General features: G+C 42.7%; 2 protein-coding genes across 7 annotated transcripts; both read right to left on the bottom strand.

Moving 5' to 3' along the window:
- Window positions 1-31: 31 nt before the first annotated feature.
- On the bottom strand, window positions 32-8,955 carry cdk15 (cyclin-dependent kinase 15). 3 transcript variants are annotated; one of them, XR_009713733.1, is made up of 15 exons: window positions 6,013-6,335; window positions 5,513-5,641; window positions 5,333-5,427; window positions 5,151-5,230; window positions 4,759-4,853; window positions 4,616-4,678; window positions 4,339-4,462; window positions 4,136-4,256; window positions 3,921-4,014; window positions 3,772-3,835; window positions 2,848-2,896; window positions 2,576-2,718; window positions 2,361-2,502; window positions 2,039-2,100; window positions 32-1,796 (listed from the first exon to the last, which is right to left on the bottom strand). XR_009713733.1 is itself a non-coding variant. In XM_061272370.1 (15 exons), exons 2-14 carry the CDS (start codon window positions 6,187-6,189, stop codon window positions 2,390-2,392), a joined length of 1,347 nt encoding a protein of 448 aa, XP_061128354.1. In that variant the 5' UTR covers window positions 6,190-6,230; window positions 8,876-8,955; the 3' UTR covers window positions 32-2,100; window positions 2,361-2,389. The 3 variants fall into 3 exon arrangements, 2 of the variants coding, with proteins under 2 accessions (XP_061128354.1, XP_061128355.1); XM_061272370.1 differs by adding an exon at window positions 8,876-8,955 and having other exon boundaries at window positions 32-2,100; window positions 6,013-6,230; XM_061272371.1 differs by having other exon boundaries at window positions 32-2,100; window positions 4,616-4,675.
- On the bottom strand, window positions 8,876-27,774 carry LOC133150075 (uncharacterized). Of its 4 annotated transcripts, none has more exons than XM_061272369.1 (13): window positions 27,656-27,774; window positions 22,412-22,573; window positions 19,168-21,852; window positions 18,070-18,223; window positions 17,634-17,948; window positions 16,917-17,009; window positions 16,010-16,266; window positions 15,122-15,259; window positions 14,824-14,990; window positions 13,929-14,074; window positions 12,967-13,044; window positions 12,427-12,586; window positions 8,876-8,964 (listed from the first exon to the last, which is right to left on the bottom strand). In XM_061272369.1, exons 1-13 carry the CDS (start codon window positions 27,683-27,685, stop codon window positions 8,946-8,948), a joined length of 4,404 nt encoding a protein of 1,467 aa, XP_061128353.1. In that variant the 5' UTR covers window positions 27,686-27,774; the 3' UTR covers window positions 8,876-8,945. The 4 variants fall into 4 exon arrangements, with proteins under 4 accessions (XP_061128353.1, XP_061128350.1, XP_061128351.1 ...); XM_061272366.1 differs by lacking the exon at window positions 8,876-8,964 and adding an exon at window positions 10,384-11,702; XM_061272367.1 differs by lacking the exon at window positions 8,876-8,964 and adding an exon at window positions 10,384-11,702 and having other exon boundaries at window positions 18,070-18,217.
- Between the last annotated feature and the right edge of the window lie 139 nt (window positions 27,775-27,913).

Below are 27,913 nucleotides of genomic sequence, written 5' to 3'. Positions count from 1 at the left end.
ACCCATTGAGAGATGTTCTTTTCTTCAAAAGGAAAATTTACAGTTTTTTATTTTTTAGAACTTTCTTTGCTGCATTGACATTTTAACCCTGAAAATTCATAAATTTCAACCAAATCAGCTAGAAAGGTGTTTTTAGTTGCACAAAAATGCGACTTAATTTAAAAATCAGATAAAGATTAAATTCATTGACATCAAACTTGTCACAATCTTCAGAGGGCAAAAAAATCAAAGGCTAATGTTTATTTATATTGACATTGTTTGTGTGTCATGAATGAATTTTTGCCCGGCGGATAAGATCAGAGATTTGCCGAAAAACAAACACGCGGTAAAATATTCACACAAAGATTCGTCCTCTTTTATCTTCCCGAACTTTGCGTTACTTCGTGTCAATCAAAAGAATCAAACAAATGGTAATGTATTAATTAATCAACTCGTTCCTGGAAAACAACTTTTTGGGGGACGCACATTTGTTTGACATCGCCGCCAAGTTTGATGGGAAAACAAACAAAAGAACCAAAGTGGAAAAAAGTTTGTTGTTATACTATGTAGCGTGGAGAGATGATGTACAAAACAAATTTGATCGGCTAGTATAATTGATTTAAGTGCCGATTTATGTACCTGATGTGTCCAACTTGTTTTTCTTGTGGGTCACACAACTGTAGTTTTCCTCAGAGGGCCATTATGTAAGTATGTTCAGCTATTACAAATACATATTACGTATACATAATGATTTTTAGAGGTTAAAAAAAAACTGGGTTGGTATTTTTACCACAAAATATGAACAAATTATTTACTTTCGCAGGCCACATAAATTGTTGTGGTGGACCTGATCTGGCCCCCGGGCCACGGGTTTGAAACTGGTGAAATACAACATATTATACATATACAGGTACAAACACAAGGGAAGGCAAACGCACACAGTGATCATGCGAAAAACATAGTACAATTTTTGTTGCTCATGTTTTGCAGTTGTATTTTTGTATTTTATATAGTTGTATTTTTTTATTTGTGTAGCGTTTTGCTGCTTATTTCCGAGCGCAAGGTTGGCAATTTGTCTTTCCACAAAAATCAGTGGTACAAAAAAAAATAAAAAAATAAAACAGTGGTGCAAACAAGAAGAAACATCATAATTAATAAATAATAAAATATATCCTCGGTTGTGTGGAAACATTTCGAAATGTTTGTTTAGAAGTCAACTTCTTAACTAAATCTGTATGAATCACACCACAGCCAACAGTGTTTTTCTTGCATTAACGACATATTTTGTAAGTCACACAGCACCACAGCAATATTCTATGGGGCTCACAAATGAGATTAATTATTCATGTTGACTCTCGGGGACAGAAATGACAGAATTGAGTAACTGCTAAGAGACGCTAAGAGAAAGTGGTTACATTACAGTCATCATTCCAGGGAACTTCTCGCATCTAACAGACCTTTTCCCTTTCAGTTTGGAAACTGTTTGAAAAACCTGCCACAGTCAATTTTGAATATAAATGTTGTCCTTTCGCTCTGAAATTTACTCACTAAAGTGATCCATCATACTCAAAACTAGACATGCGTCGAGCCCGTTCCGGATCAAATTTGGCTCATGTCTACTAAAGTTGATCCTAGATCTACAAGTGTGTGGTAAATAAATAAATGATCGTATTAATCGTGAATCCTGAAACTGTGTGAAAGGTCCTGGGGAAACTTGAAACGATAAAAGTAGCATAAGAATGATTGTATGTAATAAGAAACATAGCTCATACACAGCAAAGATCGAGGGGGCCTTGACACAAGTGCAAGATCTGCACCTGCAAAAACAAAAAAGAAGCACGGTGGTGCCATGACATTTGAGGGTCATTTGTTCCGTGATCACACTCATATCTTTCTCAAACCATCTGACCCCATTCAAATGAATGGAAATGCCATTCCAGTATAACCCACCCCCCCCCAAAAAAAATAAAAAAAATATCAGTCTACAAAATAGTAGTTCATAAAAAAAACATACAGTAATGACATAATTAAATAGAATGTAAAGAATGAAACCGTCTACCATGTTTTTTTGCTTCATTTTCGGTATCCTGCGCCTTCTGCAGTCTGTCATGCCTTGGCCACCTGGGAGCAGTATAAAACAGACAGAGTCACCCACAAAGAAGAGTTTCACAACTAAGTCAATGTGAGTATACTTATATAATCTCTGTCTACATGTGTTGCACCACTTCAACTGGTAATCCAAATCAACAGCTTGAAGCTTCTTTTTGGAAGAATTACTCATCAAACTGTTGCTTGTTGTGAAACGAGCTGCCAGATTGCAGCAAAAAAAATATAATAATAATTCAATCTGCAACCCAATGATCATTGTGTTAAAATGTCACCTGACTACACATCTTCTTGGCTGAAGATGTCACCAAAACTTTGCGGCAGGCAAAAGTGAAGGTCTGACTCGGCCGCTAGGATTGAAGTTGTCGCGGAACTCTGTTTCTAGATTTACGCCGGGCACCTTGAAGATGGACACGGCTGGAAAAAGACGAGATAGACATGGGATGGCAAATGATGGGGAGGAACGAGTGCATCATCAGTTGGCTCTTACTGTCCCTCAGGTGCATGATGGGCGTCGGTAAGATGTTGAAATACGAGTGCTGCAGGGCATCTGGCGCCGAGATCCGGTCGGCGGGCGCCAGCATCAGCATCTTCTGAACCAGGTCTTCAGTTTTGTATGGCAGTCGACTCAACCTGATCCAGAGAGAGAACCCGTGATGTCGCTGGAATGTTAGTTAGAATGCAAGACCCTCGTAATTTTGTGTGTTATCACGTTAGTGTTTTAAAAATAGGGCTTGGATATTTATACTTCTCCTTTCTCACCTTTTCCACACAGAGCGAATTGGCTTCAGCTTAGAAGGAAGGGACCAGTCTGGAACAACAACGACAGCACTTGACGACTTTTGCCTCACGCATGCATGCTTTCCGGTCATGTGATGATTCTCCTTGCTTTCCTATGGCCGCTGAATTGTTAATGTGATAGTAAGCTCATTGTCATCGTATGTAAGACATGACTTTTCTGGAGATGAGTAGAACGACTAGCCCGCATTTGTACAACAACTCTGAGTGGCAAATGAATTTCCACTCATAAATTTAAATGAATAATTAAATAAATAAATTAACAAAACACATTTTAAACGCTTGTTTAAGAATTTAGTTGTAGAATATAATTGCATTTTAGAAAGCCGTTCCTGTTGATTTAGTACTTTAACATAAGTATAACTTGCCGTTAAATTGTGACCTTTTATTCTGACAACATAATAAATTATTAATATTTTGTTAACGAAATAATGTGTCTCAAAGGGTCCCTGGACCTGTGGTGTCATAGCGCCGTCTAGTGGACACCTGCTTAACTACATGTGGAAGAATTCCATAGGGAAGTGCCTTGATTTAAGAGTTTAGGTGATTCTCTTACTATGGTCGTAACTCAAACTCCAGTACAATGCAATATTTTCACAATATTTTCCTCTGGAAAAAAAAAATCAAAAAACGTTCCATCCTCCATATAGTCTCTAAATGTTTTTTTAATAGTGGTTTTAAGGGAAAACTGTATAGTATTATACATATAAAAAGAAACAATGACATAATTAGGTCAAATGCAAATAAATGAACTCATTTTCCTATGACTCTTTATGAAGTTGAATGTATTTACTTGTATTCGTTCAGGTGCAAATCTACGAGAGGAAATAGCTGTAAAAAGCCAACGCACTCAAGTCAGCATCTATGAACACATGAGATGAGTCTGACCTGATTGATAATTGGGCAGCCGGGTGACTCCTGTCCAGGTATCCTCTGAAGGGATTCCAAGCACCTGCACGGACACAAGGCTCACTAGAACTGTGCCAGCGGTGCTAATAAAGTGAATTTCTTTCCATTCAAATGTTTGTTGTACAAACCATCCAGATTTTCTGCAGCTGGTCAAACACGTCAGTGACTCCAGAGAACGCCGGCACTCCTTCAAGCATCTCGACAAAGATGCAACCTGCGCCCCTGGACACGGGTGGGACTGAGTTTCATATATGCGAGCCATAAACTTACGTCTTACGCTTACGTTTCAACTTCAAAAATGTCCCATGAATGTTCTGATGATTGACCCAAACCCAGAACTCACCAGATATCCAGAGCTGTCGAATAATCAGTAGATCCAAGCAGGACATCGGGAGGGCGGTACCACAAAGTCACCACATCTGAAGAGAAACTCTGACAGGGGACAGATTTGGAACGAGCCAAACCTGCGCATGGAACCAAAAAGTAGGTCGCTATCGTCACGGCAACAAGAGATGTAGCAGATACAACCCGAATTTAGCGACCAACCAAAATCGGCCAGTTTGAGTTCTCCTAAGTAGCTGATGAGCAGATTCTGAGGCTTTAAGTCTCGATGGAGGATCCGCCGGTCGTGGATGAAGGAGAGACCCCGCAGCAGTTGGAACATGAAGAGCTATGGGGAGAAGATCCATTTAGATTTAGCCTCCGGAATAAACATGTCTTTAATACTCGTTCTGATCCCTCAAGGGGAAATTCAACTCACATAGTTGTTGTTTTTTATGAGGAAATAACAAAAAAGGATGGATGAACATATGTGGGCTCATACCCGCACATTGTGAGAATGCAGACCTCCGGGATGCTGGTTCATGTACTGGGCCAGGTCCGTCTGCTGCAATCACACGCATGAGCAAATGAGAGTCTCCCGGTGCTCGAGGCCCGCGACCCGCTGCACGCCACCACGTATCTCACCACGTATTCGAAGACGAAGGTGAGAGAGTCTCTGGCGTGAATGATGTCATGCAGGAGGACGATGTTGGCGTGCTTCAAGCCTTTGAGCAGTGAAGCTGTGCAGACACACACGCACGCGCACACACACAAACACACACACAGAAGAAGTGTTCTATTGTCACATTGTTAATGAATCACGACACTGACACAGGCACACAATGGATCAGTCAACGGGTGCAATAAAATGAAGAAATACTAATTCATAAAATTAGGCGACAGTCTTGGATGGTCCAGTGGTTCACTCATCTGACACTGGTGCAAGGAGTCTGGGTTTCACTTTATGCATGGTGAAGCAGAAATGAGTTGACTAGACTAAGTGGAGAAGGTGAATGTTTTCATGTGTGGCTAATCACCTTCTCTGATGGCAGTGAATGGCATGCCTTCCTCTGTCTTTGTCTGGATCACCTTCAATGCCACAAGCTGCCCGTTGATTCTCCACAAATCACAGAAGCATTGTCATCATTACTAAATGCAGCCAAAATAGACTCACAATTCATGGTGAACCTGTATGTCTCGAGTGTAAATACTTTCTCACCTGCTGATGCCTTTATAAACAGATGCATAAGAGCCTTCACCGAGTTTCTCTAGGCTCACGTAAGAGTTAGCCGTTCCAAACTGAAGTCCTGCTTTCTGATGTCACACGCACACACACAAATCGTGTTGTAGCACAGGCCCATGCTTGAACGTTTAAAATTGATAATGGACACCAACCGACCCAGTTAAAGGTGTTCTGGCAGTTGTCCTGGCTCCATGGGTCACTGTTACTGCGGCCTCGCTGCACTCGAAGCCGTCGCATTTGCAGCGTGTGGAACCAGTGAGGTTGCGGGCCACTGTCTGGTTCCAGCTAGGCCAGGCAGACAAAGAAAATTGAATGAGAAAAAAAAAAAAGTGAACTGAAACGAACCACCCAGCCATCAAATGTTTGTATCGATCCACAAATAAAGTAACTATTGATGCCCCCAAACGGTGGCAAAGCAGTACTGTTGTCGGAATGAAACACCTTAACTCACTTCAGCATACAAAGTAGTTGGCACTAAAATGCCACAAAAGGGCAGGAAAGCACTACGTTTGTCTAAATGAAACTCCTCAATTCACTTCAACATAGTACATTAGTACCACAAGGTAGGCTACTGTGAAATTATTACGTTGTTCAAAGGATACAGGAAGCACCGGTCGACTAAATGGTAATGTGAGGATAAAAGTTTCATCAGATACCTCGGTAACTGGCAGTGATGAAGAACTGTTGCTCTTCTTGACGCCCCTTTCCTCCATTCTCAACACCTCCACCTGTTCCTCCTCCTCTTCTTCTCCCTCCCATGGTCCTTTGCCGCCCTGATCCTCCTCAACCTGGCCACAGCAGCACCTCCTCATGCAGCAGGACAAGCCGTCCATCGCTGTTTCTTTTTCTGCTGCTCATATGACCAACGTGCTGTCTGGAGGAGAGCAAACATGGTCTCATGACTTCTGCTCTCCTCGCTTTGCATTCCCTCGGGCAGGGAACAACAGCGTTATTCAAATGCGGGTATTGGTGTTCTCCAGTGGGCACACTCGAGAACTGACTCCAAAGTCACAAAACGTTGTACAAATACTTTGCTTTTGTACTTGCAGGAAGTAGATTATTGACTTGAGAATTTTTTTTTTTTTGACATTTTACTTTGAATGCCTACATTTTAAACCAGGCGTCTACCATAATCTACCATAAAAATACTTCAAACAAAATAACATAAATGAGAATTACATTTAAAAGAAGTTATTATTGACGTTTTTATAGGGGCCTTGGTAATGTTAGAGAAAGCATGTAATTACAATAATGATCAACAGGGGTCAGTATGACTACAGACAATAAATACATTTGAATTAATTCGATAGATGTTCAAACTGTCACCTATTTGAAACTATATTAACTGCAATAGCCTATTTTTAAATGAAACTTTAACTAGATTAGCCGTCAAATAAGCATAAAATTAAGTTAACTGCTGCTGACAATAGTAATACAGTGGTGCCTTGAGATACAGGTGACCCAATTTACTTCTCTTTTTTTTTTTTCAGAATACAAATTGCCATTCGGGCGATTTTCTTTTGGATTTTTTTGCACTACCTTCACAACAACAAGTTTTGTTTTGTTTTTATAGAAGAATTTTAAAATATTTTTGAAAAAGGCCGCGTTTTTGTCGGCTTTCCTTCATTCTTAATATGACAAACTGAAACACTTTTTTCCATTCCTTCATTAAAGCATTGGTCTTGCTGGGGGGAAAATATCTTATATTTGTTGTCACCAGGGATAGTGCTAGGCCAGGGATAAGGGGGGCTGTAGCATCTCATTTGATATTCTAAAATATATTTATAAAATGTTTTGTCAAACCTCCCATCCTCCCTTATCAGTCCAGCCCAAATTAAGCTCCAGGAGTGAAGACGTTCGGAAACCACCCCTGGCTGTCATGTACCTTTGACAGAATCAACTTGAAGTATTTATAAACAATTTTGTGTCATTTTTAGGGGGTGAGAATGTTGAAGCAGCATTCCTTTTATTCCATTGGGGAAAGGTGATTTGTCGGGGTACTCTACTATGTTGAAGTGAATTGAGGAGCTTCATTTATTACTTTGCTGCTATCGTGTGGCATTTACGGGCACTTATAACCCTTTATAAGGGCATGTCGGTAGACCAGGGCAAGAGGAGGCTATAGCCTCATCAGAAACCAGCCCCAATTTAGCCCCTCCAGTATTTGACTTGACATTCTAAAATATGTTTATAAATGATTTTTTTCAGCCTCCCTCCAATGTATCAACCAAGCGGCCCTTTGGCCCCGGGAAAGAAGAAAATCCTGAAGCCTTTAGGCATTTGACCTCTCTCCTTGTGAGACAAAATCTTAATGTTTGTTTCTTTCAGTTCATCGTAAACATTGCAACATTTTCCATCAACATTTATTAATGCATATGGCTTTACTGAGAGCGATACAAGGTACCAAATAGTTTAGCGTCCTGAACGGTTCAATGTGACAGCCCCTGGCAACGGGATGAAAAATGAGGCAGCGACAAGGATGTAATTGGACGACGGGAGCAGGGCGGGAGGTGGGGGAGGAAGGAGGAAGAAGGACGAGAGGATGGCGGACAAAGGCGGCGGGCGATAGAGCGAGTAAACGGCTGGGGGAGGTGACGTATGAGGGGAGGGGGGGACATGCCAAGGGAGATTTCTGTCTCTCTTGTTTCTCCCCCAGCCAATTTAAATAATGTGCTACACACACACACACGCGCACAGACACACACACACACACACAGGCGCGAAAGAATGAAGGCAATTAAAGCATGGGTGTGCGTGTTGCCATTTTTCCACGAAGTTGAGAATTGGTGAAACTGCTTGTGTTAATGTGACATGACAAAAAGAAATACTACGGAGGCCTATTCAGGCCACATAAAGACAAAACACATTAGTTGGGGACCTTATCTGTTTCTTCTCATGAGTCTTAATAACACATCATTTACATTCAATTGAGCACAGTGTGCCACTTCAACTGAAGGCGTGTAAGTATAATTTCTGACTTGCCTGAATCCTGAATAAAAACGATCGATATTTGCTATAAATCCAGTGTATTCCGTCTTGCGTTTCGCAGATGGAAAATTGTCGCGAGAGAACTCAGAAGCAGGGGTGGACTTGCCATCAGGCAAACTAGCAATTAACTGAGGCCCCGAGATTTCCAGGGGTCCCCAAAGGTCTCGTAAAAAAGGATGAATAAACTTTTCTTTGGTTTAAATTATCTTCAAGCCAAACCGTTTCTACTCTAAGGCAAGCGGAAGTGGGAAAAATGAGGCTTTGTTGGGCTACTGCAGCAACGGAACAAATTGTGCTGGACTGAATCATCCGCACGAGTCAAACAAGCAGCCAGTAAGACCATTGCTTGGTTGTGGTACAGCTTGAAATGTACGAAAAATGCCAGACTTGATTCAGGATGCGGCTATAGCATTAACTGACATAGCTACTTGTTGGCATGTTGTGACGAAAAACGAAGCAGCGTTATTCCAGTGGAGCAGGAAAGAAAAAGCGAGAGGAGGGCAGAAAATATGTTATCAAGACTGTTTCAACCTTTTTCACAGCGATGAAGGTGTATAACTGCCTGACGCTCTTGCCTTTTGCAGTAGTACTGCTGTCAGTGTCAATCGAGGCTTTCCATCCTGAGGATAAAGAGATCAAAATGGTCAATTATTTGAATTTGTATTCTTTTCATTTACACCAAAAGCATCGAAAGGATTCCCTTGTTAGATATTAATCCCCCTCCATAAGGATCTTAAGGATTTTTTCTAGTTTAGGGAGTTGCTATTGCAGCTGATGGAGCGAAAGCCACTGTGATGTCACATCTGTTTCTTGACACTTCTCACCGCCATCAGGACGCGTGGAGGAAGTAGGGGGAGGAAATGAGGAAAGGAGGGGATCTAATTGATTTCCTAATTTTCCCCATGAAAGAGCGAGCAGGTCAGATAAGAGCAGGAGCGAGCGAGAGAGCAATCGTCTGAGAAGGAGAAAGTGGCGTTAAAAGCTTTGCTAGTGAAGCATGGAGCGTGTGTGTGTGCGTGCGTGTCTGCGGGTGCGAGTGAGGGAGTGAGTGACCTTGTCTTGGTGGAACGTGTGTGACAATGCATGTGCAAAAGTGTGTTCGTGTGTGAGGGGAAAATAAAAAAGGGAACCTTGAAACCGTCGTGATTTCCCTCCTCCGTTTTTCTCGCTCGCTTTCCCTCACAATTTTCCACTCAGTTTTGCTGGCTTCTTGTTTGGTTAAAACACGAGATGACCTTTAAGAGTCAAAACAAGAAGTCATGTGACATTTTTGTTATTGCAAGGATGGTATGCCATGGTCAAGGTCAACTTTTTGGGATTTGTTATTATTTGATGTGTCAAAAGACAAAGCTATTCTATAATATTTGTGTATAATGGGCGTGGCGGGCTACTGAGTTAGACTGAAACAATGTCAAAAACGTGTGTTTGGCCTTAAGCCACCAGTTGCACCACAGAAGAAATAGGCTTGTCCAAAGGAAAAAAAAAAATTGATTGAAAGGACGTTGTGAATAGCAAGCCATTGTAGTTGCTTCTGAAGAGACCCAAACTGCCATCATGTCTTTTTTTTTACAAGTATGAATGAAATCTTTGGTTGAGTTATTTTTGAGTAGTTTCACTCACAATCTGTACACACAATCACAAAATGCACCAAAACACACACTGCCAGACAAAAACAAGGCTTTTGGTTCGCCGGGCTTCGACAACAAGCCTACACAACGATGGCCATATTTAGTTCTTGGATTCCACATTCTGTCAAAAATTGAAAAATAAGACAATAAAGAGCTTGACTTAGTGAAATCCGATGTCGTGCACCCAATGAACTAAATGGGCAGGGTGACTGATTTAATTTTCATTAATTAATATTATCTATCATCTATTATCCATCTAGTGCCACAGTTAGCTACTAATCTAGAGGAACGTTATAAGACAATTTGAGAGATGAGATAGTGAATTATTTTGTTGTGCTATCTCTATATGCATACATGTAACTAATTACAAATGATTGGCATACGGGCCTCTTCTAGAGAATTGAAGTCAAATGCAAACAAACTTGGTGTTTATTTGATGAGACAGGAAAGTGGACCATATAGCACAAAAACTCAACAGGAAGTAGAATACAAATTTAGTAAACAATATTCCAGAACTGGAACAAATTCGTCACTGGAACCGCATCAAACTGACAACCGGCAGCATTTATAAATTATAACAATTGTACTCACTATAAATATTTAGTGTTTACAGTATGTACAGTACAATAACTTAATACAGCCTGTCTGATTGGCTGGCCTGTTTCTCGCCCAAAAACAGCTGGGATATTCATCCATGACCTATGACGGGATAGAAAATGGAAGATTGGATGGTTGATACGGATGTTTGACCCATGCAAAAGGTCAAAAAAGGAGAGTGTCCTTGAAAAAAGGTCGCAGGTCATTTGTAACTTTTCACATCCCAGGCTGATTTTTGTGCAGTCGGTTTGGTCTCAGCGACCTTGTCAACAACCTTCACATTGCTGGGGTTCCGGCCTACTGCAAATGTTACCCCCAAGTCCCTGATGTGAACTCTGACATTTGCTAAGTGTCTTCGCCATGCGGCATCCATCTTCACAGTGTGACCGCTGCCGTCACGTAAGGTTTGACAGTTCTGCTCAGTTGCACAGCTGCTTAGTTTCTTCAACCCTTCGGCCATTACTTTGCGAACACGCTTGTTGTCTTCACTCCGAGAATTGTTAACACCCGTGTTCCCAGATAGGGCACCACATTGCATGTTCTCCTCGGTACCACAGTTTGTACTCATGGCGACTCCATTTTGCAAGTGCTGCACTTCCCTCACAGCAGAGTCCATATTTGCTGGATTTTTTGTCGATTCTGACATATTGATGGTCTCTTTGGGATGAGTGTGACTTGGGGCCACTTGGTTGCATGTGACGACGTTGCTCGCATCTACCTTCCTTTCCACTGCGGCGACTGGAGCACAACGCTGGCTTTGGTCTTGCGAAACTTGGCCAAGGGTGGCAAGTGGCGGCAGAACTGAGCCAGTCGACGATGACGACAGTAGTGGGGCTGGGCCTGGGGACGGTGCCGGTTCTGGCAGCATCTGGCTGTCCATAAATTTGAGGGGAGAGCCAAGCATGGCGGCCATTTTGGGTGTAGCCTCCACCAACTCCAGCAAGTCATTGGTAAGCGGTTGGGAAGAGGCCTGCTTAGCAGGATGGTGCCAGAGATGCGACAAGGATGTCTGGCAGTAGAACTCGGCCTGTGGGATGGCACGAACCTCAAGATGTGGGAAGTGGCGACGGAAGGCGTCAGGTGTCATTCGAAGACAGGCCAAGACATCGCGGAGGAGGAGCCAGTTACGAGGACTGGAAAGAGGACACGGAGAAGAGTACAAGTGGAGAAAATTAATTTGCCGCATTCGACACGCTGAAGAAGATTGGGGCATCCTCATCCGGCGCATCCACAGTCTCGGACTAGCACCCACAAAATTCAAATAAAACATGCAATATGTGGTACAAACAATAGCAATAATTTGTTTCTTCAGTGCTGCTGACTTTCTTTTTTGCCCCCCTCCCCCATGTTTTTAATGCTTCCTGGCTTCTGCAGTGTTGCCCTTGAGCAAGCCCCTACCGCCAGCTCAAAAAGTGCAGCGCTGTTTGTGCACCACTTTCACTTTGATACTCTCCTTGCAAGCCTGCAAGTTTGCAATCTGGTTCTCTTTGAGGTGTCCAACACAAAATATGCAGTCGTGTGTTTTGAATATCCCTTGAGGGTTTACCATGAGTAGAATATAATCAATCCATTTCCTGCGTATTGAATGGAGATTTTCCATATAAATACACACATATTCTATGTATATATATATATATATATATATATAAATAGATGCGTATATACAGATTTGAACAGTACAACTTTATTTTAAATTAGCTGCATCACAAAATCAATGTGATCTTTGTTATTCCCGTCCTTCATTTGTCCTCCATCACTATTCCATTTTGCAAACAGTCAACACACGTACAGAACCTGAACCTGTGGTCGACACACGTACAAAACCTGCTGACCTTGGCTGATGGTCGTCCCACTTACCCCGTAGACGGCGACACATGCAACGTGTAGCAGGGTAGTGGCTTGTCAGACGGCTCAAATTCAAACTCCTCCTTTCCGCCCCGCTGCTCTGTCTCTTTCTCCTCTTCAGGCCCAGGCGGATCGGCCAGGATGTTGTAAACTTCATCCTCACTGGCTGGTTCTACCAAAACCGTAGAAAACTATTGGAATCTAGAAATTTCTGCAAGATATTTTACTAAGTCTATATTCAGTTTGGTGTTTTTTGAGGCCGGTAATTGGTTAATATATTTATTAATGGATGAACAAATTAACTGAATTGTGAATGCGAGTCCGGGGGCACTTTGATGTCGATTTCAGTGGACCGTGGAGGGCCAGTAGCGTGTCATAATGACTCCGACCAAGTAGTGAGGGGACATTAAACAAATTGCAGAGCAAAATCTTCACTACCACTTTAAGTTAAACTCATTCCTCGGTCTCACCAGCTCATGAAGTATGCCTGACTGCCTTTTTGGTTCTTGCACCAAACCTCCGTGCAATTTTGATTGATTGTGTGAAACTAACCGCACACGGAACTGCCGTAAAAATCCCAGCAGATTCCAGAATCACCTTCCGGCCTTCCCTTGAGATCTGCGAGATATTCTGCGGAGAGAGCAAGAGAGACAGGCCATTAGCGACCCGAGACGACGGCGCCAGAAAGACAACAAAAGGAGCCGCGCTAACAGTGAGAGACGGCCGTGTTCAGATGGGGGCGGCCGAGAGAAGACGGATGCCGGCAGGTGTGTGTGCGTGTGTGTGTGCGCGCGTTTGCGCGGCGGTAAGCTGTTCTGAGATTCAGCAGCCAAGCCTCATTAAAAGCCTCTGGAGGGAGAGAACAAACACAGGCGGTGAATTGTAATCAGGCTGGCGGACGAAGGCACGCTGCAGCACTTTTCTTTTGTTTTCTCGCGCACGTCTGACTGACGCCTGTTTGGTTTGTTGTCTGCTATCATAAATGGGATTTAGGCGTACTAGCTCACCGAGTGGTCATTTTATTGTGACGTCGTCCCTCGATAACACAACCACACAGTTAGCGTTACTTTGAGCTTACATGCCTGCTATGTTCAAGTGGATTGTTTCAATACCATATTCAATAACGCTTCAACTTTTTGGGTCAACCACATCTATGTCTCACCCTGTCCTATTACTGGATTTTGACCTGTTGTACTGCTGCTTCTCCTCACCCACCCGCCTCGCCTGCTCAGAACGGAGGCAATTAGTGAAGTGAGATTTTTCCTGTGGAGGATTCTGCATCGACCTAACTTTCGCTATCAACGCTGGCAAAATCTAACTCCACCGCGGCATACAATCCAAGACGCCCTTCGCCAAGCGGTCGCATTCACCTTGCTCGTGCACACCGGGAATTGGATGATGACGTTCACAATCTAAGTGACAGACTAATCGCACTCGTTTGATTAAGTTGAACCAAACCTGGCAAACGTGAACCCAGCCTTAGACCTTAAACACATCTGCTATTCGTGTCCTACCCTCTAGGAAGGTTTCCATGGAAACACTGTTGGCCATGTTTATCAGTCCTCGTCCAGAGTAAGAGGTCAGGGTGGGGTCGGCGCCACAGGCCAGGAGGAAACGTACCACTTCCATGTGGTTGTTCGCAACAGCGTCATGTAGCGGCCTGATGACAGACAAGAGACGCAGCATGTCATGGGACAAACATAAAGGACGAGCACATTGTGAACTGCTAGGAACAAATGACTTGACTTGCAGCCGCCAATAGAAGGCGAAATGGATTTGGAACTGTTTTGGAGGCAGAAGAGGCAATTGCAATAGAGAGCTTTGAGACTGAGGAGCCAACTACTAGCGTGCCATGGCTTGGCAAGCATGACTCCCCTCAACAAAACAATGAAATGAAAACATTATTTTATCCATCGGTCACTTGACAGCAACACTTTTGTTCCCCCCCATCGGCTTGTTTGTTCAATGTGTATGGAGCTACAGCTATGACATTGGGAAAAAAAATGTTTGGTCCACGAAAGTGGAATTAGGTGCGCACCGTGGCCAGTTGGCTAAGCTAATGGAACACAAAATACAATGAACAGACATAATTTGATTGATATCGTTTTTACTGGATATGACGCTTGGAACATACACTAGTTTTTCGGATCAACCATGGAGAGGCCTGTTCTGATTGGAACCTCTCCTGATAAACTGCAGCATGCTCTTAGCCGATATGAAATCTTCTTATGGTCCCTTCGGTAATTCTACAGAAACGCCTTGGCCACCTTTGCTCGGATTGTATACTGACTACATTGTAGCAAGGTTTCGTTTGTCGTCAGATGAAAGTAGAACATGGACAAAAAATGAAAGGTATGTACTGCAGTCACTTTTTTGAGATACAGTATTTGCGATCAGGAAGTTTTTGACCTGGTTCCGTCCTGAGCGCTGCAGTTGACGTCCGCCCCGTGCTCCACCAGGTGGCGCACAATCGTGAACCATCCTTGGGTGCAGGCCTCGTGCAAGGCGCAATAGCCAGCATTGTCTTGATGGTTGATGTTGCAGAGCCTCAGCTGCAGACAGTAGAGCACTGCCTCCTGGTCACATGCAAAACCAGCAGCCAATGAGAAGAGAGCATGAAGATTACTATGTTTCATCAAATATGTTTGGCACAGCGGCTTCAGGGTAGATTTTCATGCGCTGAATGTTATCGTGCAGTATTAGTTACCTCGTCTCCCAGCCGGGCGGCATGTTGCAGCAGCGTCTCTCCGGCATGTTTATTCACAATTAGGTGACACAATTCTGAGGGTGTAGGTTCAACTGCAAGGTTCGGCTGCAGAGGTGGTGAGCATGTGTCGAATGAATCCTACAAGAGACAAAAAAAAAAAAAAAAGATTTAGAATAAATTTTGTATTACACTAAAATGGATTAAAGTTTTAAATCAGAGATACATATGGTTCAAAATCCGTTCCTTTAACAGTTAAAATGCTGCAACATGAAGCTATTCTTCATCCCGTCAAGCCCGTTCTGTCTTGCTTTCTAGCATTACTTTAAACGGACTTTTAAACTTCACGCTGAGCCACGCTGTGAGCACGTGATTGGTTTTTATGTGTATGCTCGGCATGTTCTGTCTGTTGATGAAAATTTTCATCACAAAGATGCTGACAGCGGCAACTGCTTCTGCTGCTTAGGAGCCGCACGCACAGCATGTGTATCAGGGTGTGTGCGTGATGGCCATGTGCAGGCGCCGCTCGCCGTCACGCATCAGCAGACAGGATTCAAGCTTGGCCCTGGAGGGGTGCGTGCGTCTGTGTACGCGCTACCCGGCAACGGCAGAGCGTAGAGTGACAGAAAAGTGTGCGTGTGTGTTCACTCTGCCAGAGGAAATGTCTTCTACGGCTGCTGTCGCAAAGCACAAGGCAAGCCGATGAACACAAACACGCTGATCAACAACTGAAAAGTAAATTGCTTGTCCAATCTTTTGTATACCTTGACTTCCAGGACTATACTGAAACTGCTTGCATATATGTATAAAAATAGCTAATGGATGACCTTTAATGAGAATGACACGATTTTTTTTTTCTGCAACGACTTCTGAAGAACTTTCACTTCTCACCTGGCTGATTCTGTCCTCCACGTCACCTCCTTCCTCATCTGCCTCTTCTGCTGCCTCCCTCGTGTGCTTGGTCTTGCATGGATGTTTCCCCGTGGGTTTATCAGGGCTGTCATCAGATAAGAATGGGAGGAGTGACGAGACCCTGCGGGTCTCCCTCAGCTTCTGATGCTTATCCCGGAGGCGGAAGGAGGCGACGTGGGAGGGTTGCCAGAGCCCAGCACTGTCCGTCTGTACCCCCGGGGATGAGGCCACATGGACTGATGAAAAAAATATATACACACATACAGGTTTATGTGTGTGATATAATAAAGGCTGCGTTCAGACAACCTTTTTGCGATACGAATTGAAACACACATTCGGGAGGTAGTTTCATATCTGATTTCAACAAGATACGTCTCAGTCCGAACTGCGGCAAACACACAATAAAATTACATACATTTATAAAAAACGCTAACTTGAAAAACTCACTCTCCCTGGAGAGAGACGATCAAATGAACTTGTTCTAATCTCAAATTCAAGTCGGTCTTGTTGCGACACTGCGAGCACATGACGTGGTTCCTCGCTAAAAAACCTGCGACTTCACACGACACAAATGCTGAGTGTGATCGTGCAAGCCAGCAGGTGAGGGCAGGAAATAGAAATCAGAAACGTGTAAATACAGCCCAAGGTTGTTTTACCATGAATGAATAATTTATCAGCTGGTTGCATTTTCAGCCCTTGGGCATTAGTGCTGTCATGGGTGAATCCTTTTCAAAATTTAACTTGTTTGCTGAAAACATCCTCCGCATTTGCCTGTGAATTTAAATATTTTGTACTTTCGCACACTTTCTATAAGAAGCCTGCAACAGTTTACTTTCTGCTAATGGGGCATACTATCTTGAAAGAAGAGGGTAAAAAAGTTGAACACCTTTCACGTCATCATTGGGTAGACGGGGCTTTTTGAAGCAGGGGCCGTTCTGCTCGATGCAACTCTTTTGCTTGCTTGTGTCCTCAGTCGCACCTATTGCGCAAACCATGAATTAAGGTGGACAGGTAAACTATAATAATAATAATGTGTAATATACCACGATGGCACTTTTACTTGGGCGTGCAAGTTATTCTGTGACTGTGCTATTAACTAAAATCACATTTCCTCATTGGGATGAATGAAAATGCCATTAATTCATTCCAGTCTGCAACAAACACCAACCAATTACTTGATAGTAGTTCACTCAATAAAATCAACGCAATATCTTTGAGTAATGCTTTGTAAGTACTAGCAAAAAAAATCGGTGCTATTTTTCTTTTATTTTCTAAGCCATTTTGCATAATGAGTTGGCATTAAGCTAATGATCTTTCATGCGATGAATTTTTGTGGTTTGTTGAAATACAAAATATGTAAATAGTTTTACAGTAAGCTTCAATTGAGTGGCCACCTAAGCAGTCTGATGGAAATGCGCTCAGCCTTTTTGATGATGCATGTTCATGAAAGGTAGAGATCTTGATTAAAAGCGGAAAAAAGGTCAGAGCAAAAAAATAATAATAAAACTGAGCAAAAAAAAATCAAAGTCACAAAAAAACTCTAAAATTAGCTAATATAACGCCGATAATGCTGGTTTTATGGAGGGTGGGGAAAAAAACATACCGTTTTTCGTTCCCATGTCTTCCGTTCTTCTTCGCTTCATCCGGCGACCACCGATGTTGCTCTGGTGAAATGGCTCCAGGCTGAACATGTGCTTGCGATTTGCTGCCATGTTAGGATCCAAACCGCTGAGGCCCTCCACAGAGGACGTTCTGTTCCAGTGAACCAAACCGACGCTGGTTGTGGCAACAGCCTGTTGCCTTTCTTCTTTGTCACTTTCTTCAATCTGCATCTTCTCTGTTGAGCAATCATCCTTGGCTACCAGCTCGTTGGCACGGTTGAACACAGATGTGACACAAATGGATGACGGTTGTGCACCTGCACCATGAAAAAGAAATACACACAAAAATATACATAATACCATATCTTTTTGAAATGTCCTTTTTACAGGTGCAACCAAATGTGTGTAAACATTCTCCTTCCTCTTACTTCCACTTACCTTTCTGTCCTTCGACGTGGATTGTGGGAGGGGAGCGTCCTCCCCTCCTGTCACTCTGCTGGCACAGATCCAACCATCCCCCTTCGCCCCCACCGGCGTCTGCCAGCTCAGCCTCCCCTGCTGCCGCCGTTTCGTCATTCTGGTTTTCCTTGAGCTGATAAGAAGGGAGCATCTTAAGCTTGCGGAAAATATAAACAAAACAAATTAAACACTCTTCATGGTTGTCTGATGAAAATGTGGTTGTCTGCTCTTCACGGTGGTCAGAAGTTGTAACAGTAGCAGTGACCTCTTCAGAAGATCCTTTTTAAAAGAAGTGGGAGACTCCAGCTACTACATGGCTTGATTCCGGCTTAAACCAATTTCAGGACTCTGGATTTCAATTTAGAAAAACTTGACTTGCTTGAAAGTGAAAGGTTAGGAGACGTTCTTATGACTTGCACCTACTGTATACCGACATCCGCCTCTTAAAACAGACATTGTTGGCAAAAGGCCATGGTTATTTTTGTAGATGGACGCAGGTAGAAAGGGGCGTTTGCGTTGTTGTGGGAGTGAATATAGCCAACTTGCTTCCTGACCAAGGAACGTGGCTCCACTCATTCCCTTTCAATTCAGCACAGAAGACGCGTGCACATCTTTGACATTGCGAAAGCAGAAATAGACTCACTGGAGTCCGTGCAGACAATCGATGCGCGCAAAGTACGTTTATATGGATCTGCAAGAAGATCTCCTCTGTGTACTAGGAGGCCGCGTTCCACCCCCGATACGCGTCTGTGTGTGACCCCGCCACCGCACACAGAGACACCACACACATGCATACAAACATGCAGCAGCCAGGGGGGGTGATAATAATGCATTCAATTAATTTCCACAATGATTCAGAGGGTTCGATGCACACTGTTGGGATATTTATCCACCACCAAGCTCACAACACCAAAATTAAGCTGTGCCAATTTTTACATTGAGCACAGTGTGCGCTGTCTACGAAAATAAGGCCCAAAAGATTTACTTTATTGTCCATGTATTAACAATGCACCCATGTACTGTAAAAACAAAACTATTCCAGGGAAAACTCAATAGAATGAATGAAAGGGTTCATACCTTACACTGCTCTTGACTCGGCCAGCTGGACAGGGAATCACAAGATTCTTCGGTCTCCAACTTTGGTTGACTGTCCAAACATTTGGAAAAAGGTTCTGTCTGGGTGCCGGTGCAGGTATCCTTGCCCCCACCAATCTGGACATCCATGATGTCCTGGGTGTTCTTCTCGTCCGTGTGTAAGGTAGTGTCTCTGGAATTATTTTCCAGCAAATGCTCTTGACCTAAACAATCACTAATATTGGATTCATATCCAAGAGACCTACGATCGATGCTTTGGCTGTCAACTGCCATGTTTTGTTCTCTTTGGTTGATGGAGACAAAGGACTCGGCTTCCGAGTCGACGCCACCGGCTGCTAACGGCAAAGGCGTATCTCCACTTGGTGTCTTGCTGGTACAAAGTGAATGATCTGAATGAGAGCTGCATCCAACAGCTTGACCATCCAGGCATTGGGTGGCAGCAGAACACAAATAAGAACATTCTTTACTTGCACAGATATTTGAGGATGGCTCCTGATTGACCTGGTCCTCATCATCACTTTCGTCAAGTGCTTCAGCACCATGTTCATCTCTTGCCAAGCTGTTTGAACCACATGGGGCCCCAATGACCTTCTTCCTGGAAAACTGTTCGGGAGATGTTCTGGCACAACGCATCGTCCGCTCATCTGAGAGGTCCTGAAATGGACTAAGACAATCTTCTATTGAAATCTCCTTGCTGGGAGGAGGGGGTGAAGAACACTTGTGATGAAGAGAACGTGGCTGGGATGTGGGGGCTTGTAAGCCCTGCTGCCCAACAGTCTGGTTGGCAAGGAAGCTTTTGTTGCGATTGTGGGGTGATTCGTCAACTTCTTCAAAAGCCATGTCAATACAAACGATGCTCTCGCTAACCCTATTGAACGGGTTGCAAAAAGATTTGAAGGATTCATTTGAAGCCCGCTCGCTGCTGCTAGCTCTTTGCTCGGGTTCTGGTTTCTTGGTCTGGCTTGGCTTTTGCTGGATTTCTTGGCCTCTGTTTTGCTCTACATTACAGGATTTGGACAGAGACCTGTTTGAAAGTTCTTTGAGGTCTCTCTGAGTTGTCAGAGAGGGTGAGGTACCCTGTGAATCCACTCTGTGTTGAAGACACTGTTTTGAAGATGTGTAAGTCATACTACCGCTGTGACCACGGAGGATGGGGTAGTGGTGGCCATGTCCTTTGTCCGATACGGGCATGTGCTGCAAGGACATAGTGTCCGTAATCGAGTATGGGAGGTAGCCATTGCTGCAGCCTAAATCAAGTGGAATAAAAGAGTCAGTGCGGAGTCGTTTGGAAGTGGATCCGAGTCCCACGTGTGGCTGTATTTCTTTGGGTTGATTTGATTGTTTATCTTGACCTTGGACCTTGGACAATATAGGTTTTCCAGAAAATGTGTGTGCCGCTTTAGCATTTGTCACATGCACTGTTTGCTGGCCCAAATTTGCTGAAGAGAATGATTCCGAAGATCTTTTAGAGGGTAGGCTGCCAACCTCAAGTTTTCTAATGCCAGGGAAACTTTGATTCTGTAAAAAATGTGCAGCCTTATCCGAATTCAAAGAAGTTTTCACTTTTGGGGGTTCTGTCAGGCGCTTTTCATCACTCGCCTGTAGACCATAATTTAGACGGGCAAAGAAGTCTAATTCGGACAGGAACCTGTTTGATGAGCCTTTTGTCTTTTTTGCAGAAAGATCCAAAGGTATTGAATGCACTTTTCTGTCTACTGATGTTCTTGCAGGTGAAAGAGACTTTGCAGCTCTACAGTGATCTGGGCTAGAGCGGTTTTGTCGGCTGCTGCTGGTTTGTTTCAGGGAGTCTAGTTCAGAACTAAGGCTGCCAATGTAGAAGGAAGGAAACCCAGCGAGTTCATTAGATGATGCAGTGCTCCTTTTTGAAGTCTTCCGGGAGTCTACAGATGTCGACACTGAGGTAGAACCAGGGACTGAACTGTTGACTGGATCACAGGCAGAGCGACTGTTGCTTGTAGAACTAGTCTTAGCAGAAGTGGGGAGACCAGACTTTGTGCGACTGTTGTTAAGATGGCAATCATCAAAGTGAAAAGCAGAAGCTAAAGCGTCCTGGTACAGGGAGGTGCTGAAGGCAGATGTTTGCTGATGTACCGAAGGCCCCTGCAATGTGTGCAGGGGTGAGAGGGCAGCTGACATGGATGCGGGTATTCTGAAGTCAGACTCCAATTGTGAAGAAATATGTGTAGGAACATACTGGGGTAAATAAAAGAATCTGTCTTCAGGTGAGCCGCCTTCTGCCATATGGCACAGAGACTGGTACGCTAACTGCTGGTATATGAATGGGGAGGCCTGGGCCAGGAATGAGGCCTTGTATGCCATGTCAAGGAAGGGGTACATGGTTGCCTCAGAGTAAGGAGTCATCCAAGGGAGTTTCAAGAAGCTACTGATATTATTCAGGCCTGAATCTAGAAGCTTGTCATTGGTTGTGACGATGTCTCTAGCTTTAGGGATAACCAGTACTTTCTGTAGCTCTGGTGAAGGATTCTTGCAATGTCCATAAGAGAGAGGTGGGCTAGGTTGGGCCTGGTCTGCAGTGACAGAAGGAGGAAGAACACTTTTGCCAAGGAGTTTTTTTCCCGTCACTGACTTGAAGTCTACACTGAGCGAGGCAACAGGGTCCATCCAGAAAGCAGTGCTAGCACCCACCTGTAACATGCATGAGAATGAATGTTACGCAGTCAAACTCAAACAAAACATTTTTCCCCCAAATTATTAGGACGATTGTATTTTAGCTCCTTTAATTAATTGGGAAATGACTGCAGTATCTATATTTACATTGCGGCAGTGTTATTTAACCATGAAAGTACTATATAGTAAAACACCAGTAAAATACGAGGGGTGTGCACACTTGTGAGACTGAATGCTATTTGTTCATTCGTCTTTGGCAATGTGCCTTGGCTCAATAAAGGGTAAAAACAAACGCTCTTCTTGCCTCCACCCCAACATGTGCTGTGATGTCATCAATGACATCACCCTGTAAGACCACAAGAACAATCACAAATTCAAAATCGACCTCGACTGAAGTTGGTGGAGTAAAAGACACCTGCAACAGGAATGTTATATTTGAAAGTGCCACCCTGCACCCTATATCAAACAATTTTAGATCCGCCCCTGCAGAACGAATAAACCAGCTAAATTCTACCCAAAAGCAGACTGAAAAGTTCTATGCCAACTTGACACTGCTGATATGAAATGTTCAACTCACCTTTTTGTGCTCGGCGGGGAGCGTGTTGTTTGTCTCCTCACGTGCCAAAGTAAAAACGTCTGTCGTCATCGCTGTGGCACGAGCACACGCACGTCCACCCCAAAAATAAAGTGCCTTATCCAAGCTTGTGCGAGTGTTCTTCCGTAAAACAAATATTCCAACCTGATAATATTAAGAGAAAAAAACATACGTTAAAAAATGGGAAATCGTCCCATGTTACGTTTGCGTGAGCGCGTGGCGTGCGCCGGTCAGCTTCCTCATCACTTCACTTCACCCTCGCTTGATTCCAATATTTCTCGCGTCAAATTTTTTGTGTTATACCACGTTTCCGGCCTTTCTTTCAAAATAAACAGGATATGGTAACTAACGGTGGCAATAATACCTTCAGTTCTTTTGGAACTTCTCGTAAAACTAAAAGTACTGAGGCAAAGTGAAGGATAATGTTTTACTGTCATCAGAGAATTAGAAGTACTCCCGTATTTAAGTAAAATTAATAATAATAAAATAACTGGCAGATTTTTAAGTATAAAAACATAAATATTTTACCACAGGCAAACTATTCGTACCTAGAATTAAGGATACTTAAGAGAAACTTGGGGCACTGATTCAAATTGTTTACATAAGAGTAAAAGTACAGACTCTGAAATGTTCTTGAGTTCAAAAAGAAAAATTAAACAACAACAATTACATACAGAGGCGGTACTCACACGTTGGCCTATTTAAGTAGAGCACAGGTATTTGTGTAAAAAGAACACTGGTATAAATGGCACAGATTAAACTCGTATGAAATGTACTGCGTATCTACAGATTAATTAGGAGCCAGTTAGAATAAATGTATTTTCAAGTCTGTAACCGGGCTGCCTCAAACGCAGTAAAATATGATATGAAAAATAAATATGCAATTAGAAGTGTGGCGGAGATAATTGTACTTTTCTTGGAAACGAGGAATCGTGAAAAATAGTCAGTCAATTTTACAAAAACGTTGGTGCCTCTATTTTAAAAAGTCTAAAAAGCCTGCACGTTACTGCACCGTAGCTACACTATGCTGTACGGCAATGCGTGACGTCAGCACCGTCATGTGGATTGATGGAGAATTACACCATTTCGGCTCATGAGATATTTTTTTTATTGGGGTGTTGTTTTTTGCGTCACCTCACTTGCACTCGATGCTTGTTTGCTACAGGTCACATTATATATCTGTTCTGACCACCAGTAAGCTAGCAGACGTTTTTAAGCAAAAATGGTAACATTAAAATGTAACTTAAGCTCAGTTACCCTATTTAGAATCAATCAATCAATCAATCAATCAATCAATCAATCAATCATTAAATTAGTCTAAAAATAAAATCGAGCTTTCAAGTAGATGCTCGGGCCACGCATCACTTTCTCAGTTGCACACAATTTTTTTTTTTAGTCACTTTAAAAAAATATATCAAATTTCAGGGAGAAATAATGACAATTACTTTATTATTACTGTCAAATGTCAAACTGCCTGAGAACCTAAATCAAGCAACAAAGGCAAACGAGTCAAACTAAATTATGAGCACCCTTAATTTAATTTAAGGGCCTTAAATCTGCTCTAACCGCGCAAGGTGAGGGTCACGTTACTGGCTGACACAGGCTGTAAAAGAACATGTGGTTACGAGAGAACAAACATGTGGACATCTGTTTGAGAGCTCCATAAATGCTAGAATTGTTTGTTGTTTCTGCTACGGGGATCGGTTTGTCTCCAGGGAGGTCCAAGGGGGGTGTGGACTGATGCGTCGAGGGGGAGGCGCTCTGAGGGTCAGGAGGAGGAAGGTGGTGGTGTGTGTGTGTGTGTGGGGGGGGATTCTGGTGTACAAGATTGCTGAGTGGAAGCAGATGTTGAGTTTGATGACATCATGACATCTTGGGGGTTTCCTTCTCTGCTTGTGTGCTTTGTTGAGTTGCTTAACTGTGTGACCCTGTGTTTGTAGGGGGGGTACATGTGTATAAATATTATGACGGTGTAAGAATATAACATGAATGTGCTCGCTCCTGGGACATCACATGGAGGAATGTCAAACAGGCTACTACAACAAACCTAAAAGAAAATGAAATATGATGAACTGTTTTATTTCTGAAGTGAAATTAGTGTAGGTTGGCCCAAACCCAACGTAAAAACATCAGGGGGTGCTACACAGTTTATTTTCTTCAATATTACACCTATAAAGTAGTTTGTTTGTTTGTTTTGCCCAGTTGTAACTCACGCTTGTTGTTTTCTGTGTAAATCCACTTTTGAACACTAGATGGCAGCGTCTTATTGAGTTTTGCATTGTGTGAGTCAGAAAGAAGAAGACTGTTATTATTATTATCATCATCATCATATTATTGTTATTATTATTATTATTATTATTATTTATTATGTTCCTTGGCTGCTGCTATTCAGTTTTCTACAACTCTGCCCATCTCTCATTTCAACCATGAGGCAGACCTTAAATTCAGTTTGAGGTTTCCTCTCTTAGAGGGAGTTTTTGTTTGCCTCCGATAACAAATTGGTTATCCCTGTCAAGTGCAGTAGGTTTTCCTTTATGTATGAGGAGTGCGGATCTTGAACTCATTGCGTAAAGTCCCTTAACATAAGTCTTGTGGTGAAAACCCAAAACAATTGGAAATAAATAATATTAATAATAATACTCCTTGCAATTTACAAGTTGTTTTTTGGCAGTTTACAGATTACTATTGTTGAAGCAAATCAGTCAAAAATTCATTGTATCTCTGTAGCGTACGTTTTTACAGAATCGACTTACCGTCGAGACTATGGTTGTTTCACAATTGCCAAGGTGGCTGCCACTTGGGCTACGTTCGTAAATCATAATGGTACTGCTCATTTTCCATTCACACATATGTATGTTCCAGCCAAGAATGCCCCCATAATTATTGTCTGTATTTGAAATATGAACGGCGGATTTTTCCAAATACATTATAGCCTGTCAGACAATAATACATGGATGATTAATCCTAAAAGAGTGTTTCAGACAAATCTCAAGGGTACCTGTTTTTACAGGTGCAGATCTCGTGCCTGCGTCAAGGCACCCTTTGTTACTTATGTTCAGTATACATATATGGTCATCCTTAAATGCTGTTTTACTTGCTCAGTGTTTAGAAATTCCCACATGAGCCTTGAAAGACCAGCAGGTGTTTCTGCAGGAACATCTACAAATGTGGTCAAGATAGATGGTTCTTGAGATAGTTTTAAATTCCCCCGAGATCACTACGCCCCCGTCCCATAAAAATACACATATACATAACTTGGACTCTTTTACAGTTTCAAGATTCTCCCAGACCCTTCGAACATAAACAGTTGCATGCTTTTGCGAGAACCTGAGCAAATGTGGTAGGGACACACACTGTTCTCAGACATGGTTACTATTTTGGTTATTTTTATCACTGACAAAAGTGCATAAAATTTGACCCAAACAAATAGTACGAGAGGGTTGAAAATAAGTAATTAGAGAAAATGGCATGAGGAGTAATAATCCCTCTAGTTTCATAAATTCACCACTTCTACTCAACCACAACAAGCTCTAACTAGTTGTGATGGCAAAGCGGTTGCAAGTTCCTTTGACAAACTTGGCTAAAACGATCTGGCTCTTGCACACAAAACCACCCGAGACAAATGAAAGAGTCTTCCGGCGCCTCCACAAGGGTCTTGACAGCTTTTCCAGAAACCGCCAAGGCAAAAGTATTTTTTGCAAAAAGAAAAGGCCTCTGCTTTTTGCCTTACAGTAATAACAATCAGTCATTCTCTCCACCAGTCACCAGATGGCATCCATCACGGCAATGGAGCTTTTATTGTGAGAACGCGGGAAACTAAAACGCTGCACGAGCGATATCCATCTTGTTGTCTCAAGGGACACACGCTGAGAGGAATTGAGTTTAATGAGAAACAAGGACCGTTTAGCTCCACGTAGAAATGGAAACAGCACTGCGCGCCACACACATGAGTCACACTATCGTGTGCATACACATCACATGCCCTCCACTTAGACTACACATTCTACAGATGCTACAAAAGGAGCCACAAAACACTCCATTTGTGTTTGCAAACAATGATCAGACTCAAATCACAATTATTGATATTTTGTATAGTCTTTTGGAAGATTGGTTCAAGACTTTTTACGGATCTACGAAACCTCTGCTAAGTATTTATGATACTCAACATAGACTTGAGCAACTTTGCTTACAATTAAAAATCTGAATTTCCAAGGGTGTGTAGCTCTTGTTTTATTTCGAAAAGAAAATATTTTTTGTGCGGTTGCACTTATTAAGCTTCATGTCTGTTGTGCGTGTACTAGTGAATATAAGAAAGTACCGTATTTTCCGCACTATAAGGCGCACCTAAAAACCTCCAATTTCCTCAAAAGCCGACATTGCGCCTTATGATCAGGTGCACTTTATATACGGACCAATATTGAGCCACTACAGCAGGCGTGTCCGAAGTCCGGCCCGTGGGCCAAATGTATATATCTTATATATGGACAAAGTTTTAAAATGGACCATTCATTGAAGGTGCGCCTTATAATCCGGTGCGCCTTATATATGGACAAAGTTTTAAAATGGGTCATTCATTGAAGGTGCCCCTTGTAATCCGGTGCGCCTTATAGTGCGGAAAATACGGTAATAGGCAAGACAGACATTGGCTTTGGAACAATGAGAAAACTGTGACGTTAGCAAAGCTAACTATGGTGCAAGTGCAAGCACCGAGTGCATAGTAGCTAAAGTGCAAATTTATGTTGTTACTGAGCAATATCGTAAAACTTGACTTATGACTTATTTAACCCGATGAATGAATTGACAATGAAATTTAGTGGCGACCCGACTCAACTTGCTCAGTTTACGCCACAGTGACTTATTTAACCCGGTGAATGAATTGACAATGAAATTTAGTGGCGACCCGACTCAACTTGCTCAGTTTACGCCACAATGAGGTAGGACGAAATTTGAAACTTACTGATGACTTCCACATACAGTGTGGGACTAAACCACGACTGTCAATAATACGTAATTTTATATTTCTTATTTTTTTTTGAGGGGTTAGACCTGTTTGTGTTCTTCTGGCAATTTGTGATGCATTCAAGGATTTTTTTTGTTACATAACAAAGTACAGCTGCAGTCAGTTAACTGGCCAATAAATGTTACAGCGGTGTCACACGTGAGGCCCCACCAGTACTAAACTTTAATGTCCATTTCTGGCTCCCATAAAAAAAATCTTCCACTCACTTGTAGAGTCAATGTGTCGTCCGGTTCCATGACTGGATGACCTGAGATGTTAACAAACTCGTGTCAACAGACCTGCAGCTTCACTCATCGGTTTGTGGGGGTGGATCTCGCAAAGCGACTGAAAAGGAAATTAGGAATATGAGAGTCAAACATGTCTGTGTGGGTCCTTTCCAGGCAGTTCCCCTGACCAAGGAGCTGAAAGGAGATCTGGTTATCATCCCCAGGTGCAGAAGCAGTGGAGGTTCTCAGGAATAGGTT

The sequence above is a fragment of the Syngnathus typhle genome, linkage group LG2 (assembly GCF_033458585.1).
Source record: "Syngnathus typhle isolate RoL2023-S1 ecotype Sweden linkage group LG2, RoL_Styp_1.0, whole genome shotgun sequence".
In the NCBI taxonomy this organism is placed as follows: Eukaryota; Metazoa; Chordata; class Actinopteri; order Syngnathiformes; family Syngnathidae; genus Syngnathus; species Syngnathus typhle.
The sequence above is the reverse complement of the archived record's forward strand: the minus strand, read 5'-3'. Positions and strand labels throughout refer to the sequence as shown.